This window comes from Jaculus jaculus, chromosome 21 (assembly GCF_020740685.1).
Source record: "Jaculus jaculus isolate mJacJac1 chromosome 21, mJacJac1.mat.Y.cur, whole genome shotgun sequence".
NCBI classification, from domain to species: Eukaryota; Metazoa; Chordata; class Mammalia; order Rodentia; family Dipodidae; genus Jaculus; species Jaculus jaculus.
In genome coordinates, this window is record NC_059122.1 from 6,299,734 (window position 1) to 6,318,287 (window position 18,554).

Genomic DNA, 18,554 nt, shown 5'->3' on the forward strand with positions numbered 1-18,554 from the left:
GGAGGTGGGGAGGTTTCCGCCGCTTCCGCCTCCACGGGCCTGCCCATCCAGACTACTTCCGCCCCAACTCTGTGTGTGTGTGTGGTGGTGGGGCTTTTCCGGAAGAGCTGTCGCGTTTCCGCTCGCAAGGTATGCTGGGAGTTGTAGTTCGCGTCCGGGCAGGGCGCGTGTTGGCCGCTTCCTCCTTCCCACACAGACACACGCATAACCCGGCGGCGGCGCGCGGTGCATTCTGGGCGCTGTAGTTCTCCCGCGCTGTATTCTGGGCGTTGTAGTTCTCTGGGTGGCCGAGCGCCGGTGGCTCGTGGCGGAGAGGAACCCCCCTCTTCCACCGAGTCCTAGGGCTGGGGGTGGGGGAGCGAACCTGAGAGGAAGAGTTGAAAATAGTTTCTTCTTCCCCGCCCGTGGAAGACGTGGCCCGGCTTGAAGAGTCCTGGAGGACGTAGGGACGCAGCTCTTTGCAGACTGCCTTTCTTGGTGGGTCTCAGTTCAAGCTGTGGTTTGGGGGTGTCTCTTCCCGAGGGTGGGGTTTCTTCTTGCAATGGGGATCCGAGCCTCGCAGCCATGCGTTAGTAAAGGTCCTCTGACCACAGAGCAATCGTTGGTGGACACGGTTGCTAATGTTGTGAGGACCCTGCCACAGGCCATGGTGGGGGTTCAGAGGGTGCTGGTTGGGGTTCTAGGTAAACCTTTGGAATAGAAGCTGCAGGTGGGGGGGGGTGTCGTTGTTGTTTAAGAAAAAAAGGTTTCATTGAGGGCTGGGGAGATGGCTTAGCCTTTAAGGTACTTAACTGCAAAGCCAAAGGACCCAGGTTTGATTCTCCAGGACCTACATAAGCCAGACGCACATGGAGGAGCATGCATCTGGAGTTTGCAGTCGCTGGAGGCCCTGACGTGCCCATTCTCTCTCTCTCTCTCAAATAAGTAAAGATAAGACAATGCTGCTCTCTCTCTCGCTCTCTTTCCCTCTCTCTAAAATTAAAAACAGAGAAGAAAGGGCGGGAGAGATAGAAGTTAAGGCCCTAACCTGCAAAGCCAAAGGACTCAGGTTGGATTCCCCAGGACCCACATAAGCCAGATGCACAAGGTAGTGTTTACGGTGGCTGAAGGCCCTGGTGCGCCTGTTCCTTTGCTCTATTTGCCTTTTGATCTCTTAAATTGCTAATAACATTAAAAAAAAAAAAGGTTCCATTGAACTTCTTGGAAGCCTAACCCTGACCCAACCCAGCCTAAGTTGGAAGAGGGTTTTGAAATCAACAGGGTTCAACTTTCAGTTGGGTATTTGGAATCCCCTCCATAGCATGCTCTTCTGGAAGTTAGGAACTTCTTAATCTAGGAAGTAATTTTTTCTTTTTGAGGTAGGGGCTCACCCTAGTTGAGGCTGATCTGGAATTCACTATGTAGTCTCAAGGTGGCTTTGAACTCACGGTGATCCTCCTACCTCTGTCTCCCAAGTGCTGGGATTAAAGGCATGGGCCATCATGCCAGGCTCTAGGAAGTAACTCTATAGCATAATTTCAGACAAGATCTCTTCCACCAGACGAAGTTTTACTTCCTGTAAATGCCACTCAAGAGTTCTCATAATTAAGAAATGTTTCCAGAAAACCTATGTTACCTGGGGATACACATCTGTGCTGTCTTGATGAAGTTTCAGAATCTGCTGTCTTTATTTTTAGACCAGAGAACATGGGCAAGAGAATTGTGCACCAGGGCCTCAGCCACTGTAATTGAACTCCGGACGCTTGCGCCACCTAGTGGGCATGTGCGACCTTGCATTTGCCTCACCTGGTGCCTCTGGCTTACGTGGGATCCAGAGAGTCAAACATGGGTTCTTAGGCTTGGCAGGCCAGCGCCTTAGCCACTAAGCCATCTCTCCTGCCCTGTTTCTTGAACAGTGTACACCTCAAACATCAGAACGTAGTTGGAGTCCCATCACAATGGATAAGTTTGTCATTCGAACACCTAGAATCCAGAATAGCCCACAGAAGAAAGAGTCTGGTGGAAAGGTTTACAAGCAAGCCACGATTGAATCTTTGAAGGTGAGAAGGGATTGGGGACTAGAGAAAAATGAGCGAGGGACTGTGATACAAGATACAGTCAAGACACTCTTCTTGCCACCATTCCATTCAGGGCTTCTTAATTCCTTCACTTTCCCATATACCTTGTACAGACTTCTATTTGTTAATTCCTTCTGCACTGTACTAATCTGGCTTTAGGATATATTTGCTAGCTAATAGGATAACCCCACCTCAGCTTTGGTTAAAAGTTTTGCCTGTTAGAAATGTTAAAGTACCAAATATGATTCTTTTTTATTTTTAATTTTTTAAAAATTTATTAGCGCCGGGCGTGGTGGCGCACGCCTTTAATCCCAGCACTCGGGAGGCAGAGGTAGGAGGATCGCCATGAGTTCAAGGCCACCCTGAGACTCCATAGTGAATCCCAGGTCAGGCTGGGCTAGGGTGAGACCCTACCTCAAAAAAAAAAAAAAAAAAAAAATTTATTAGAGATGGGGGGGGAGAGAATTGGGTCTGCCATGGCCTGTAGCCACTGGAAATGAACTCCATACACTTGTGTTACCTTGTGCATCTGGTTCACATGGGACCTGGAGAATCGAACCTGGGTCCTTAGGCTTTGCAGGCAAGTGCCTTAACGGCTACACCATCCCTCATGCCCTCTTTTTCTTTTTTTCTGAGATAGGGTCTCACTCTAGCTCAGGCTTACTTGGAATTCACTAGGTAGTCTCAGGGTGGCCTCCAATTCTCAGCGATCTTAATACCTCTGCTTCCAGAGTGCTAGGATTAAAGGTGTGCACCACCACGCCCAGCTCCAAATATGGTTCTAAATGCTTTGTAAAACCCTAGTAAGGAATAAGTGATGACGTTATCCAGTATTTTCAAAGTGTGGATTCCCGGCATCCATGTAAATGCTGGGTGTGTGTGGCAGCCTGCCTGTAATCCCAGTGCTCAAGAGGCAGAGACAAGGTCCCTAGGGCCAGCTGGCTAGCTAGGTTAGCAGAATCATCAAGCCATGGGGTCAGGTGAGAGAATTTGCTTTAGTAAAATGAAGTATGATGGGGCTGGAGAGATGGCTTAGCGGTTAAGGCACTTGCCTGCAAAGCCTAAGGACCCAAGTTCAATTCTCTAGGTCCCACGTAAGCCGGATGCACAATGTGGTGCATGTGTCTGGAGTTCATTTGTAGTGGCTGGAAGCCCTGGAGTGTCCATTCTCTCTCTCTGTCCTCTCTCTGATAAATAAATAAAAAATAAATAAATCACACATTTATACAATGGAGTTCTACTCAGCAGTAAAGAAAAATGAAGTTATGAAATTGGCAGAAACATGGATGGACTTGGAAAGGCTTATACTAAGTGAGGTAACCCAGGCCCAGAAAGCCAAGCACCACATGTTCTCTCTCATATGTGGAGCCTAGCTACAGATGATTGGGCTTCTGCGTGAGAATGAAAATACTTGATAGCAGAGGCCAGTAAGTTAAAAAGGAGACATAAAGGGAAGAGAAAGGAAGGGAGGAGGGTACTTAATAGGTTGATATTGTACATATATAAGTACAATGGTTGAGATGGGAAGGTAATATGATGGAGAATAGAATTTCAAAGGGGAAAGTGGAGGGGGGAGGGAATTACCATGGGATTTTTTTTTTTTTTTTCTAGGTGGAGTGAACAATAGTTGCCTCATTTATTGGGAGATAAAAATAACATATTGGCTTCACAAAATATAAATTTAAAACAAGTTATTCTTGTGTTTTGACTGGAAATATAATTCTTTTAAGTCACCATATCACTGGCACACTTTTATTTACTCACTATCTTTTTCAATATCATTTGCTAACAACTTATAGGGACAGATACTGTATTGTGGAATGAATGGAAACCTCTGGGATCCTGATTTCTGGTAGTTCATTGGCAATTACAGTTCGATGACCAAATATTAATGGCAAAATATGGCAAGGATAGTCTCTTCTCCTCTTCTGCTTCCCTTACTTCTTAGTTCCATCCTGTCTTTACTGGCTTCCCTAGATGCTTGGCCGTTGCATATTTCCTCAGGTATGATAGGCAAGAGGATGCTTAGACTTTCCATTGTTAAAGGATCCTCTTTGGTTGCAAGAAAACAGCATTAAGATTGCAATCTAGGCTGGGGAGATGAACTCAGGTAAGGGCGCTTGCCATGCAAGCAAGAGGGCCTGATTTACCCTGAACCCACACATGCAGCTAGGCATGACCATGCTCGTTAGTAACCCCAGTCTCTTGAGGGGAGCAGAGATGGTTGATTCTGGGGTTTGCTGGTCAGCCAGTCTAACTGAAAAAAAAACCAGCAGTCCCAGGTTTATGAGAAAGTGTGACTGGGCCGGGCGTGGTGGCGCACGCCTTTAATCCCAGCACTCGGGAGGCACAGGTAGGAGGATCACCGTGAGTTCGAGGCCACCCTGAGACTGCATAGTGAATTCCAGGTCAGCCTGGGCTACAGCGAGACCCTACCTCGAAAAATCAAAAATAAATAAATAAAAATAAATCCATGGGAGCTGCAGAGATGTTAAGTTAAGGTACTTGGCCTGCAAAACCTAATGACCTGGGTTTGATTCCCCAGTACCCACATAAAGCCAGATACACAAAGTGGCACATGCATTTGGAGTGGATTTACAGTGGCTAGAGGCCCTGTTGCCCCCATTATTTCTCTCTCTCTCCTTGCTCCTTCTCTGTGCCTTGGGCTCCTCACCTGAAAAGAAAGGGCACACAGGGCTGGAGAGATGGCTTAGCGGTTAAGCGCTTGCCTGTGAAGCCTAAGGACCCCAGTTCAAGGCTTCGATTACCCAGGACCCACGTTAGCCAGATACACGATGGGGCGCACACATCTGGAGTTCGTTTGCAATGGCTGGAGGCCCTGGCACACCCATTTTTTTTCTTTCTTTTTGTCTTTTGCTCTCAAATAAATAAATAAAAATAAAAAAAAATTTTAAAAAAAGAAAAGAAAGGGCAGACAGGGCTGGAGAGATGGCATAGTGGTTAAGGCGCTTGCCTGCGAAGCCTAAGGACCCATGTTTGACTCTCCAGGTCCCACGTAAATGAGATGTGCAAGGTCACACACGCATGCAAGATGGTGCACACATATGGAGTTTGTTTACAGTGGCTGGAGGCTCTGGCGTGCCAATTCTCTCTCTCTCATTAAAAAAAAAAAAATCTGGGTGCCCACTCCAAAAAAAAAAAAAGAAATAAAAAAAGTACCCATCGTTTTTATTGTAACTCAAACAGTTCTTAAAAGTTTTTTTTTCTTTATTTATTTGAGAGTGACAGACAGAGAGAGAAAGAGGCAAATAGAGAGAGAGAGAGAGATTGGGCACACCAGGGCTTCCAGCCACTGCAAACGAACTCCAGACGCGTGCGCCCCCTTGTGCATCTGGCTAACGTGGGACCTGGGGAATCGAGCCTCGAACCGGGGTCCTTAGGCTTCACAGGCAAGCGCTTAACCGCTAAGCCATCTCTCCAGCCCTCAAATGGTTCTTGAGTGTGAACTTTGTAAATGCTGATGTGTTGTCACAATATCAAAAGGTTGGACATGCCTGTTAGAACTATCGAGGGTCATACACAAGCACCAGTTCTTAGAACTTTATATTTGTTTGTTTATTTGAGAGAGAGAAAGAGGCAGAGAGATGGAGAAAGAGAAAAGGCGCACCAGGGTCTCCAGCTGCTGCAAACGAACTCCAGGCGCATGCGTCCCCTTGTGCACCTGGCTTACGTGGGTCCTGGGGAATCGAACCTGGTTCCTTTGGCTTTGCAGGCAAACGCCTTACCCGCTAAGCCATCTCTCCAGCCCTGAATGCCGGTTTTAGAATCCCGAACCTACCATGCTCCAAAGAAGGTTGGCGTTCACCGGAGAGAGGAGAGGGGAGTCCTTTGTAGACAGAACGCTAGGGGTGGTGGTTTCTCTTGGAGAACTTGGCTCCGGTTCCGAGAACTAATCAACAAAGAGGCCAGATCTGTACCTGGTGAAAGACCGCTAAGCCATCTCTCCAGCCCTATCATTAATATTTTTGAGTCAGCATTCAGTGTAACAAGTTTCATTATATGTCTTCATACATAAATGTCGCAGTCAGGTTCGCACGGCTGGCAGAAATCAGCCCACCAAGAGCAGCTTGTGGGGAAAGCACAGGCTTACTTTGGCTTACCGGCTCGAGGGGAAGCTCCATGATGGCAGGAGAAAATTATGGCATGAAACCAGGCGTGGTGGCGCATGCCTTTATTCCTAGCACTTGGGAGGCAGAGGTAGGAGGATCACTGTGAGTTCAAGGATACCCTGAGACTACATAGTGAATTCCAGGTCAGCCTGGGCTAAAGTGAGACCGTAGCTTGAAAACTCCCCCCCCCCCAAAAAAAAAAGAGAGAGAGAGAGAGAGAAATATGGCATGAGCAGAGGGTGGACATCACCCCCTGGCCAACATCAGGTGGACAATAGCAACAGGAGAGTGTGCCCAACACTGGCAAGGGGACACTGGCTGTAACACCCATAAGCCCGCCCCCAACAAACACCACCTCCAGGAGGTGTTAATTTCTAATTGCCATCAGCTGGAGAGCCTAGCATTCAGAACACCTAAGTTTATGGGGGACACCTGAATCAAACCACCACACTATATCATGATACTTCTTTTTTTTTTTTTAAAGCTTTTATTTATTTATTTCCAAGCAGAGAGAGATAGAGTGAATGGGTAGCAAACGAATTCCAGATGCATATCCCGCTTTGTGCATTTGGCTTTACATGGATACTGGGGAATCGAACCCGGGTTGTTAGACTTTGCACACAAACACCTTAAACTCTGAGCCACCTCTCCAGCCCATGATACTTCTTACTTACCAACCTCCTCCATTCTCCCTCGGCCAAATTGTTTTTGCTTTCATGTCATATATATTCCATTATACTCCCTGTTCCAACTCCTTTTTCTTTTATTTTTAAATTTTTATTAACATTTTCCATGATTATAAAAAAATATCCCATGGTAAATGCTAATATAAAAACTTTAAAAATTAAAAAAATATATCTCCCGTGGTAATTTCCTCCCTCCCCCCAACTCCTTTTTCATTTGTAGCTCTATTTCCCCTGTCATACTCTACTTTCCACCCCTCCTCTCTTTTCTCTGTCCACACACAAGTCTAGAGAAAATGTGATACTTGACTGTCTGTCTGTCTTTGTTTTGTTTTGAGGTAGGGTGTCCCTCTACCACAGACTGGCCTCAGACTCACTGGCATCCACGTACATCTACCTCTCCTCTAAGTGCTTGGCTGATGATTGTCTCATGAGTTTGATTAATGTCACCTAACATAATCTCCAGTTCTATCCATTTTCTTTCATGTCAGTGTTTCATTCATAGCTGGGGGACTTTCAAGAGTGGCCCGAAGGGACTGGCTTGGCGAAGCATTGCCCACATCGTAGGTGCTACAGGTGAATTGTCAGCAGCAGTGTGATCACTGCAAGGAACTGAAAAGTCAGCCTGTGTGGAAGAGATAGCTTTTAATACCTGCAGGTTGAGAGAGGACCACAGCATAAAGAGGAGATCACCAGAGTCTGAGGAGGAGGAGGATCACAGTAGAGATCACCAGAGTCTGAGGAGGAGGAGGATCGCAGTAGAGATCACCAGAGTCTGAGGAGGAGGAGGATCGCAGTAGAGATCACCAGAGTCTGAGGAGGAGGAGGATCGCAGTAGAGATCACTAGAGTCTGAGGAGGAGGAGGAGGATCGCAGTAGAGATCACCAGAGTCTGAGGAGGAGGAGGAGGATCGCAGTAGAGATCACTAGAGTCTGAGGAAGAGGAGGATCACAGTAGAGATCACCAGAGTCTGAGGAGGAGGAGGATCACAGTTGAGATCACCAGAGTCTGAGGAGGAGGAGGATCACAGTTGAGATCACCAGAGTCTGAGGAGGAGGAGGAGGATCGCAGTAGAGATCACCAGAGTCTGAGGAGGAGGAGGATCACAGTTGAGATCACCAGAGTCTGAGGAGGAGGAGGAGGATCGCAGTAGAGATCACCAGAGTCTGAGGAGGAGGAGGATCACAGTAGAGATCACCAGAGTCTGAGGAGGAGGAGGATCGCAGTTGAGATCACCAGAGTCTGAGGAGGAGGAGGATCACAGTAGAGATCACCAGAGTCTGAGGAGGAGGAGGAGGATCGCAGTAGAGATCACCAGAGTCTGAGGAGGAGGAGGAGGATTGCAGTAGAGATCACCAGAGTCTGAGGAGGAGGAGGAGGATCGCAGTAGAGATCACTAGAGTCTGAGGAAGAGGAGGCTCACAGTAGAGATCACCAGAGTCTGAGGAGGAGGAGGAGGAGGATCGCAGTAGAGATCACCAGAGTTTGATGAGGAGGAGGATCGCAGTAGAGATCACCAGAGTATGAGGAGGAGGAGGATCACAGTAGAGATCACCAGAGTCTGAGGAGGAGGAGGATCGCAGTAGAGATCACCAAAGTCTGAGGAGGAGGAGGATCACAGTAGAGATCACCAGAGTCTGAGGAGGAGGAGGATCACAGTAGAGATCACCAGAGTCTGAGGAGAAGGAGGATCACAGTAGAGATCACCAGAGTCTGAGGAGGAGGAGGAGGATCACAGTAGAGATCACCAGAGTCTGAGGAGGAGGAGGAGGATCGCAGTAGAGATTACCAGAGTCTGAGGAGGAGGAGGATCACAGTAGAGATCACCAGAATGTGAGGAGGAGGAGGAGGAGGATCACAGTAGAGATCACCAGAGTCTGAGGAGGAGGAAGATCGCAGTGGAGATCACCAGAGTCTGAGGAAGAGGAGGATCGCAGTGGAGATCACCATAGTCTGAGGAGGAGGATCACAGTAGAGATCACCAGAGTCTGAGGGGGAGGAGGATCACAGCAGAGATCACCAGAGTCTGAGGAGGAGGAGGAGGATCACAGTACAGATCACCAGAGTCTGAGGGGGAGGAGGATCACAGCAGAGATCACCAGAGTCTGAGGAGGGGCCTCGTTTTTGTGTCCTTCCTGTCCTGGCTGCAATTCCAGAGGCTGAGCAAGAGCTGGCAGGTGGTGGGGGGGGACACGCCAGCACTGGGAAATAGGGGAGGAGCATATGTAGACATCCTTCTTTACCTCAGACTTTTAGGCTGGAGTCCAAGGGAGGGAGCAGGCTCTGAGGAGTTCCTTTCTATCACAAGACCACACTGAAATGGCTGGTAAGAAATACACAGGCCCTGTGGACTCACGTTGGGAAGCTCACATCCGCCTCCGCATGAAGGAACAACCGCCACTGCCTAGAAGCGTCTGTCTGCTTTCTCATCCTGACTGTCCCTCCCAGGGAATAGTGATCTAAGAAAAGATTTCTCTTGTAATTTTGGAACTATAAAATCAAGTTTGCTTTTTTGCCTGCCACTCTTACCTTTTTGTTTATTTTGCAAGCACAGAGAGAGAGAGAGAGAGAATGGAGATGCCGATGCCTCCAGCCCCTGCAAACGAACTCCAGACACATGCGCCTCCTTGTGCATGTGACTTTTGTGGGTACTGGAGAATCGAACCTGGGTACTTCAGCTTCACAGGCCTTAACCACGAAGACATCTCTCCAACCCAGTTCAACTTTTTTTAAAATTTATTTGAGAGTGACAGAGACTGAAAGAGAGAGAGAGAATGGGCGCACCAAGGCGTCCAGCCACTGAAAACGAACTCCAGATGCGTGCGCCCCTTGTGCATCTGGCTAACGTGGGTCCTGGGGAATCAAGCCTTGAACCGGGGTCCTTAGGCTTCACAGGCAAGAGCTTAATCGCTAAGCCATCTCTCCAGCCCACACTTTTACCTTTTTTAAACTTTTTTTTGGTTTTCCAAGGTAGGGTCTTACTCTGGCCCAGGCTGACCAGGAATTCACTATGTATTCTCAGGGTGGTCTCGAACTCACAGTGACCCACCTACCTTTGCCTCCCGAGTTCTGGGATTAAAGGCGTGGGCCACGACGCCCGGCACTTTTACCTTTTTAATTAAAAAGTTCTTTGGGGAGGCCATAGGTAGGAGGATCAACGTGAGCTCAAGGCCAGCCATAGACTACATAGTGAATTTCAGGTCAGCCTGGGCTAGAGTGAGACCCTACCTCAAACAACAAACAAAAGAAAGAGTTCTTAGAGGGGGCGGAAAGAATGTAAGATCCAAAGGAAGGGTAGGACTCCCCCAGACACAAAATGGCCTGGCTGTCCATGACCTCACAGTGCCTGACACTACCTACACAAGACCAGCATAAGAGGAGGAAAAGATGATGACATCAAAATAAAAGAGAGACTGAGAGGAGGAGGGGATATGATGGAGAGTGGAGTTTCAAAGGGGAAAGTGGGGAGGGAGGGAATTACCATGGGATATTGTTTACAATCATGGAAGTTGTCAATAAAAAAATAAAGAAAAAAGCCAGAGTTCTTAGTTGAAATGATTTCAAAACTCTAGAAAATTTTCATTATAATACAAAGAATTTTTCTGTCACCTTCACCCATATTCCTTAATTTCTGGTATTTTGTACTTGATGGAAAAAATGTTCATCAACTTGAAATGATAGTTTCTTCCTGGAGGAGAAGGAGGGAAGGAGTTTGGTGAAAGATGAAAAGGGACTTCAATTTTATAATTATTTCTTTTTTTAAATTTTTTTTTAAATTTATTTATTTGAGAGCGACAGACACAGAGAGAGACAGACAGAGGGAGAGAGAGAATGGGTGTGCCAGGGCCTCCAGCCTCTGCAAACGAACTCCAGACGCGTGCGCCCCCTTGTGCATCTGGCTAACGTGGGACCTGGGGAACCGAGCCTCAAACCAGGGTCCTTAGGCTTCACAGGCAAGCGCTTAACCGCCAAGCCATCTCTCCAGCCCTATAATTATTTCTTAATGGGCAATGGCAAACTATTAACCTTCATTGCAAGTAATGGATTTCTCTTTGTACGTATGCGTTCAAACTGGAAAAAATTCTTTCAAAAAGAAAATACGAGTTTTCTCTGAGAAGTGAGGAACTGTTTGGAGGGAGTTTTTCTTTCAAGGTAGGGTCTCACTCTAGTCCAGGCTGACCTGGAATTCACTATGGAGTCTCAGGGTGGCCTCGAACTCACGACGATCCTCCTAGCTCTGCCTCCTGAGTGCTGGCATGAAAGGTGTGCATCACCATGCTGGGTTGAAGTGTATTTATTTTGTGAAATACACATGCCATTATGGCCGCTCTGTTCTGGATTGTTGCCTGTGAATTAAGACATTTTGTCGTGAGCTATCAGTTCGATTCACCTCAGCAGCATCTTCCCTTCGTCTTCCTCACTACCTCCACTGCTGAGCGCCCAGCAGGTCTGGTATGGTAAGATTAAAAGTTGCACTTTTCCTAATAGATGCAACTCTCTTCCTTATTTGCAGTAAGTAGGGCCTGCTTTTAAGCAATTACCCATCATTTGGGGCCATCAGACGCACTGCTCTTTGGTTCAGGTCATAATCAATAATTCATACGTCAATAGGAGAGCCATTAGCTCAGGTGAAGGCATATGTCTTTCTAATGAAAATATTCCATTTTCCAAATGACTTTTTTTTTTTTTCTCTGTCTCAGAGAGTTGTGGTTATCGAAGACATAAAAAGGTGGAAAACTATGCTGGAGATTCCCGATCAAACCACAGAGAATCTAGTCGAAGCCTTGCAAGAATTAAAGAAGAAAATCCCCTCCAGAGAAGTGTTAAGATCCACACGGATAGGTACAGTATGACTTTGGTGGAAAAGAACCTCTCTGTTGTCTCCTGCCTTTCTCCCTTCAAGGAGTGAGTTCTCTGATCTCTCGGTGCCTTGCACACTGGGTCGGGGAAGGAGCCATGGCTTAGGAGACTCTCCAGTGACTGTAGTTCTGTGCTTTTGTAATGTGTGGTAAAACATTCCAGAAAAACGAGGTGAAAATAGACAAAACACAAATCCCAGACTTCTTACTCGATTTAACAGATACAGAATTATTCCCTCACGTTGCTATAAAAGTTTTTTTTTACTTTTATAAAATTTATTTAATTGAGAGAGAGAAGGAGAGACAGATAGAGAATGGGTGCGCCAGGGCCTCCAGCCACTGCAAATGAACTCCAGACGCATGTGTCCCCTTGTGCGTCTGGTTTTTGTGGGTCCTGGGGAGTTGAACCTGGGTTCTTTGGCTTTGCAGGCAAATACCTTAACCACTAAGCCATCTCTCCAGCCAAAAGTTTTTTTTTTTTTTTTAATTTATTTGAGAGAGAAAGTTGCAGATACAGAGAGTGAATGGAGCACTCCGGAGTCTCCAGCCACTGCAACCAAACTCCAGATCCATGCCCCACCTTGTGCATCTGGCTTATGTGGGTACTGGGGAATCAAACCTGGGTCTTTAGGCCTTGCAGGCAAACGACTTAGCCCCCAAAGCCATCTCTCCAGCCCCTTCCCCTTTTTTAATATTTATTTGCGAGAGAGAGAGAGAATGGGCACACCAGAGCCTCCAGCCACTGCAAACAAACTCCAGACGTGTGCGCCCCTTCACGTGTGTGGCTTCATGCGGGTCCTCAGGAATTGAACTCTGGTCGTTAGGCTTTGCAGGCGAGCGCCTTAGCCGTGGAGCCCCCTCTCCAGCCCTATAAAAGTTTTATGTTCTGTTTCCATAGTCACCCGATAGCGTAGATTGGTAACTGATGAAATGATCTGTAGCTTGATGCTAAATGTGAATAAAGTGATTCAGATATGGATGGTTCGTGACCTTAAGGAGGTGGGGTTTGTTGGGAGAGGTGGCAGCGTATAGATCAGAGCAATACAGTGCGTTATAACTAAGCACGTGAGATAAGGCTCTCCACACTGCTTTGACCTGGAGAACCTCTATGCTGTGACAAAGGACAGAGCAGTCACTTCCATCTGGAGAGTCCCAAAAAGGATTCACAGAAGAAGTGGCATTTCAGTTGTTGGAGGGGGCATCCTCCTACCTCTGCCTCCCGAGTGCTGGGATTAAAGGTGTGCGCCACCACACCTGGCTCTCAGTTAATTTTTTTTTAATTTTTATTTTTTAATTAATTTATTTGATAACAACAGACACAGAGAGAAAGACAGATAGAGGGAGAGAGAGAGAATGGGCGCGCCAGGGCTTCCAGCCTCTGCAAATGAACTCCAGACGTGTTCACCCCCTTGTGCATCTGGCTAACATGGGACCTGGGGAACTGAGCCTTGAACCGGGGTCCTTAGGCTTCACAGGCAAGCGCTTAACCTCTAAGCCATCTCTCCAGCCCTCAGTTAATTTTTTTTTTTAAACAAATGTATTTTATTTATTTATTTGAGAGACAGAAAGGGCGGGTGGGGAGAATGGGCGCACCATGGCCTCCAGCCATTGCAAATGAACTCCAGATGCGTGCGCCACCTTGTGCATCTGGGTATTGTGGATCCTGGAAAATTGAACCTTGATCCTTTTCTTCCTATTATGTTGGTCTTGTGTAGGTAGTGTCAGGCACTGTGAGGTCATGGATATCCAGGCCATTTTGTGTCTGGAGGAGCACGTTGTAAGGAGTCCTACCCTTCCTTTGGTTCTTACATTCTTTCTGCCACCTCTTCCGCAATGGACACTGAGCCTTGGAAGGTGTGATAGAGATATTGCAGTGCTGAGCACTCCTCTGTCACTTCTTCCCAGCACCATGGTGCCATCTGAAAAGACAAGGTTTTCTAACCAAAAGTGAGAGTAGCATTAATATAAGGGTATGAACATTAAGAGAAGTGCTTACAGGGCAGTTTGGTGAGCATAGCATATACATTTAGCCAGACAGCAGCAGATGTTACACCCCTAGGGCTCATGGCTACCCCTGTTGTAGGTTTTCAGTATCCAGCCCGTTTTTTTTTTTTTGTTTTTTTTTAAAGTAGGGTCTCACTCTAGCCCAGGCTGACCTGGAATTCACTATGTGGTCTCAGGGTGGCCTCGAACTCACGGCGATCCTCCTACCCTCTGCCTCCCGAGCGCTGGGATGAAAGGCGTGCGCCCCCACGCCCGGCTCTCAGTTCAGTATTGAGAGAAACTTGCTGTCTTCAGTGACTGACAGTCACTTGTCAGGCTGGGGACGGTGACATCTGCCGCCTCATCTTAGGGTAGCTTTGGAGCCATTGCGCAGGTAAGGGAGGGACTGGGGTTGAACTGGCGTTTTGTGCAGCCCACAGCTGTGGGTGCTGTGCAGGAGAGCATCACCATGTGTCACTCAAGCTGCTCCCGGTTCCCCAGGGAGCCCCGGGGCCGCCTGTCGCAGCTGCTCCTCTTGCCCTCGCTAGTGCCTCCCCTGCCTCCCCTTGACCTCCCCGTTTTCGAGAAGCAGGAGAGAGAGCGGCTCCGCGCCGGCACGAACAGCTGGCAAGGGCTGTGCGGGATCCCCAGGGAGCCCTCAAGAGTTTTAGAGTCGAACCCCTGTTATCTAAACCAGAATCCGAGAAAATCAGATGCTTAAAGAACATTAAAAAAAAAAAGAAAGAAAGAAACCCTGTCATTAGAGCCAAAGAGAGACTCCCCATCTTCTGCCAGCTCTTCTGTCTGAATAGGTTGTGGCCACTAGAGGGCAGTAAGTCCATTCACACGAGCACAGAGGTCTTTTCCCCCAGTAGAGGGTACTAGTGATTAATAGTTTATGACCCGTGTGTGTGTGTGTGTGTGTGTGTGTGTGTGTGTGTGTGTGTAAATGCATGCCTGTGTTCCTATTTAGGCACATATCACAAATACCATGTATGATTTGATCTTAAATTTCAAGATAATAAGCTAGAATTGTCCTACAAATGCAGAACAGGTGATAGCTTTTTAAAATCATTTCTGCCCGACCTTTGAGCACACTTGGGAATGCTTTTAAGCATGGGTGTGTCCGATGTTCAGAAACTGCAGCTCAGCAATCATCATAAAATTCCAGTGGGGTAAATAAACTCAGGAGGAGGTGGAGACCATTCAGCATTTGAACCTTGACTTACACCTTCCCTGAGCTGGAGAGTATATGAAATGTTAGGTGTTTCTTGCTTTTGGTTCGGGTACGAGTGGAAGATTTCATTGGGGTCATTGCCTGGGAATGTTCATATTCTCCAGTCTTAAAAAATATTTTTTTTTAGCCAGGCGTGGTGGTGCATGCCTTTAATCCCAGCGCTCGGGAGGCAGAGGTAGGAGGATCGCTGTGAGTTCGAGGCCACCCTGAGACTGCATAGTGAATTCCAGGTCATCCTGGGCCAGAGTGAGACCCTACCTCAAAAAGAAAACCAACAAAAATTAAAATAAAATAAAAAATATATATGTATTTACTTGTTTCAGAGAGACAGAGAGGGAAGGAGGGAGAAAGAGAGAGGGAGGGAGGATAGGCACGTCAGGGCCTCCGGCTACATTGCAACCAAACTCTAGATGCCTGGGCCACCTTGTGCATGTGGCTTACATGGATCCTGGGGAATCGATCTTAGTCCTTAGGCTTTGCAGGAAAGCGCCTTAACCACTAAGCCATCTCTCTAGCCCTCTTTTAATCCTTTTAGGTTTTTTTTTTGTTTTTTTGTTTTTTTGTTTTTTTGTCTTTTGGTTTTTCGAGGTAGGGTTTCACTCTAGCCCAGACTGACATGGAATTCACTACAGAGTCTCAGGGTGGCCTCGAAATCACAGCGATTCTCCTACTTCTGCCTCCCAAGTGCTGGGATTAAAGGCATGCGCCATTTTATATTTATTTATTAGAGAGAGGAGGAGGGGGAAGAGAATGGGCGCTCAGGGTTTCCAGCCCCTGCAAATGAACTCCAGACGCATGCACCACCATGTGCATCTGGCTTACGTGGGTCCTGGGGAGTTGAACCTAGGTCCTTAGGCTTGACAGGCAAGCGCCTTATCCGCTAAGCCATATCTCTCCAGCACCCATATTCTCCAGTCTTCAGCATTCCTCATTGTCCCCTGTCTTGTAGGTTGTTTGGGGCAGATAGTTATTGACGTCTTCTTTGCATAGAATGCGCAAGGCCAGAAGCACATCGTAAGCTGCCTCTAGCCACCGCAAACGAACTCCAGATGCATGTGCTACCTTGTGCATCTGGCTTATGTGGGCCCTAGGAAATCGAACTGTGATCATTTAGCTTTGCAGGCAAATGCTTTAACTGCTGAGCCATCCCTCTAGCCCTGATTTATTTATTTTTATTATTATTTTTTTTCAAGGTAGGGTCTTACTCTAGCCCAAGCTGGCCTTGAACTCACAGCTGTTCTTTTTCCTCTGCCTTCTGAGTGCTGGGATTAAAGGTGTGTGCCACCACACCCGGTTTACCTAGGCAGGGTCTCACTCTAGCCTAGGCAGACCTAGAATTCACTATGTAATCTCAGGTAGCCTTGAACTCATAGTGATCCTCCTACCTCTTGCCTGTGCTGAGATTAATGGCATGCGCCACTATGCTTAGCTTGTTAGTTTGTTTTTTTTTTTTTCCGAGGTAGGGTCTCACTCTGGTCCAGGCTGACCTGGAATTCACTCTGTAGTCTCAGGATGGCCTCAAACTCACGGCGATCCTCCTACCTCTACCTCCGAGTGCTGGGATTAAAGGCGTGTACCACCACGCCCAGCAAAATAATTTTTTAAAAAATAATTTAAAAAATACATTAAAAATACTAGCCGGGCATGGTGGCGCACACCTTTAATCCCAGCACTCAGGAGGCAGAGGTAGGAGGATCGCCGTGAGTTTGAGGCCATCCTGAGACTACAGAGTGAATTCCAGATCAGCCTGGGCTAGTATGAAACCTTACCTAGAAAAACAAACAAAGAAAAAAAGTATGTTTATTTACTTATTTATTGGAGAGAGAAAGAGGCAGATATATATAGAGAGAATGGGTGCACCAGTGCCTCCAGCCACTGCAAAGGAACAGCAGATACATGTGCCACCTTGTGCCTGTGGCTTAAGTACGTCCTGGGAAATCAAACCTGGGTCCTTCGGCTTTCCAGGCAAGCGTCTTAAGATCTCTCCAGCCCTTGTTTTGGTTTCTTGAGACAGAATCTCGCTACGTAGCCTAGTCTGGCCTCAAATTTGTGATTCTCCTGCCTCAGGCTCCCAAGTACTGGTGTTACATGTGTGTGCCACCATGCCTGGCTTCCACATTTTTTGTTTGTTTGTTTGTTTTTCCAGATAGGGTCTCACTCTAGCTCAGGCTGACCTGGAATTCACTATGTAGTCTCAGGGTGGTCTAGAACTCACGGTGATCCTCCTACCTCTGCCTCCCGAGTTCTGGGATTAAAGGCGTGCGCCACCATGCCCGGCTAGCTTCCACATTTTTATAGCTTAATCTCAGAAGTGACACATTATCACTTCCTTCCAGTTGATGTCTACATCCGACCGGCTTTGGTACACTTTGAAAGGCAATTAATTATACAAGGTGTGAATAGCAGCAGAAGAGACTCACCAGGGCTGACGTGGGTCCTGGGGAATCGAGCCTCGAACTGGCGTCCTTAGGCGTCACAGGCAAGCGCTTAACCGCTAAGCCATCTCTCCAGCCCTTCTTGTGAATCTTGTTTTCCATGTTATTCTGCTTGCTGTCAAATTATTTTTCTTTATATTTTGTTTATTATTTGTTTATTTGAGAAAGAGAGAGACAGAATTGGCACACCATGGCCCTAGCCACACTGCAAACGAACTCCAGACGCGTGTGCCGCCTTGTGCGCATTACGTCACCTTGGGCATGTGGCTTAAGTGGGTTCTGGGAAGTCAAACTCGGTCCTTTGGCTTTGCAGGCAAGCGCCTCAGCCACTGCGCCATCTCTCCAGCCCTTGTTCTTCATTTTTAAAAGTTTTCATTTCTCTTTCCTCTAGGTCTGACTCTTGCCTGGGGATTGCACGTTCCCGAGACAGTGCCTTTTATTGCTTGGAACATTTTCTGTGTTGTTCTTCTGTAGCCTGTAGCTGACTGTTGGTTTTCGTGGTGCTTGAAGACTTATTTTTTTTTAATTTATTTATTTGCACGTATGGGGGGACATGCCATAGTCTCATGCTTCTGCAAATGAATGCCTGTCTGGCTTTATGTGGGTGCTGAGGAGTTACCCAGGCCCATAGGCTTTGCAAGGAAACACCTTTAACCACTGAGCCATCTCCCCAGCCTCTGCTTAGATTTGCAGGCCTATCATTTCTGCTGACTCGTGTGGTGCTTGTTGATTTTTAGCTGTGAGCTCACCGGTTTTGGTCTAGGAATTAAATATAGATAGATTACATAGATAGATAGAGAGAGAGAGAGATAGATAGATAGATAGATAGATAGATAGGGAGAGATATATAATTTTGATTTTTTGAGGTTAGGGTTTCAGTCTAGCTTAGGCTGACCTGGAATTCACTATGTAGTCTCAGAGGTGCATCACCATGCCTGGCTCCGAGAAAACTCTTTTGAAAAGTTTGGTATTCGTAAATGGAATGGTGGCCAGGCGTGGTGGCGCACGCCTTTCATCCCAGCACTTGGGAGGTAGAGGTAGGATCGCCGTGAGTTCAAGGCCACTCTGAAACTACATAGTGAATTCCATGTCAGCCTGGACTACAGTGAGACCCTACCTCAAACAAACAAACAAACAAAAAATACTCCACCCCAAGAGATGGCTTAGCA

General features: G+C 47.1%; 2 protein-coding genes across 3 annotated transcripts in view; one reads left to right on the forward strand and one right to left on the reverse strand.

The window, feature by feature from the left end:
• Tmem59 (transmembrane protein 59) overlaps positions 1 to 20 on the reverse strand; it is a 27,975-nt gene extending 27,955 nt beyond the window's left edge. The window contains exon 1 of one of the 2 annotated variants that reach the window (XM_012951913.2): positions 1 to 20. This exon is cut by the window's left edge and continues 254 nt beyond it. The gene's annotated coding sequence lies outside the window, so the exon portion shown is untranslated. The other variant, XM_004671334.3, reaches the window with a different exon arrangement.
• A 256-nt stretch (positions 21 to 276) lies between these two features.
• The window catches only part of Tceanc2 (transcription elongation factor A N-terminal and central domain containing 2), a 40,161-nt gene continuing 21,883 nt past the window's right edge, over positions 277 to 18,554 (forward strand). Inside the window, exons 1-3 of the mRNA XM_004671333.2 lie at positions 277 to 477; positions 1,896 to 2,039; positions 11,572 to 11,713. Coding sequence (XP_004671390.1) covers positions 1,938 to 2,039; positions 11,572 to 11,713 — 244 coding nt within the window. The 5' untranslated portion in view covers positions 277 to 477; positions 1,896 to 1,937. The remainder of the gene's footprint in view (positions 478 to 1,895; positions 2,040 to 11,571; positions 11,714 to 18,554) is intronic.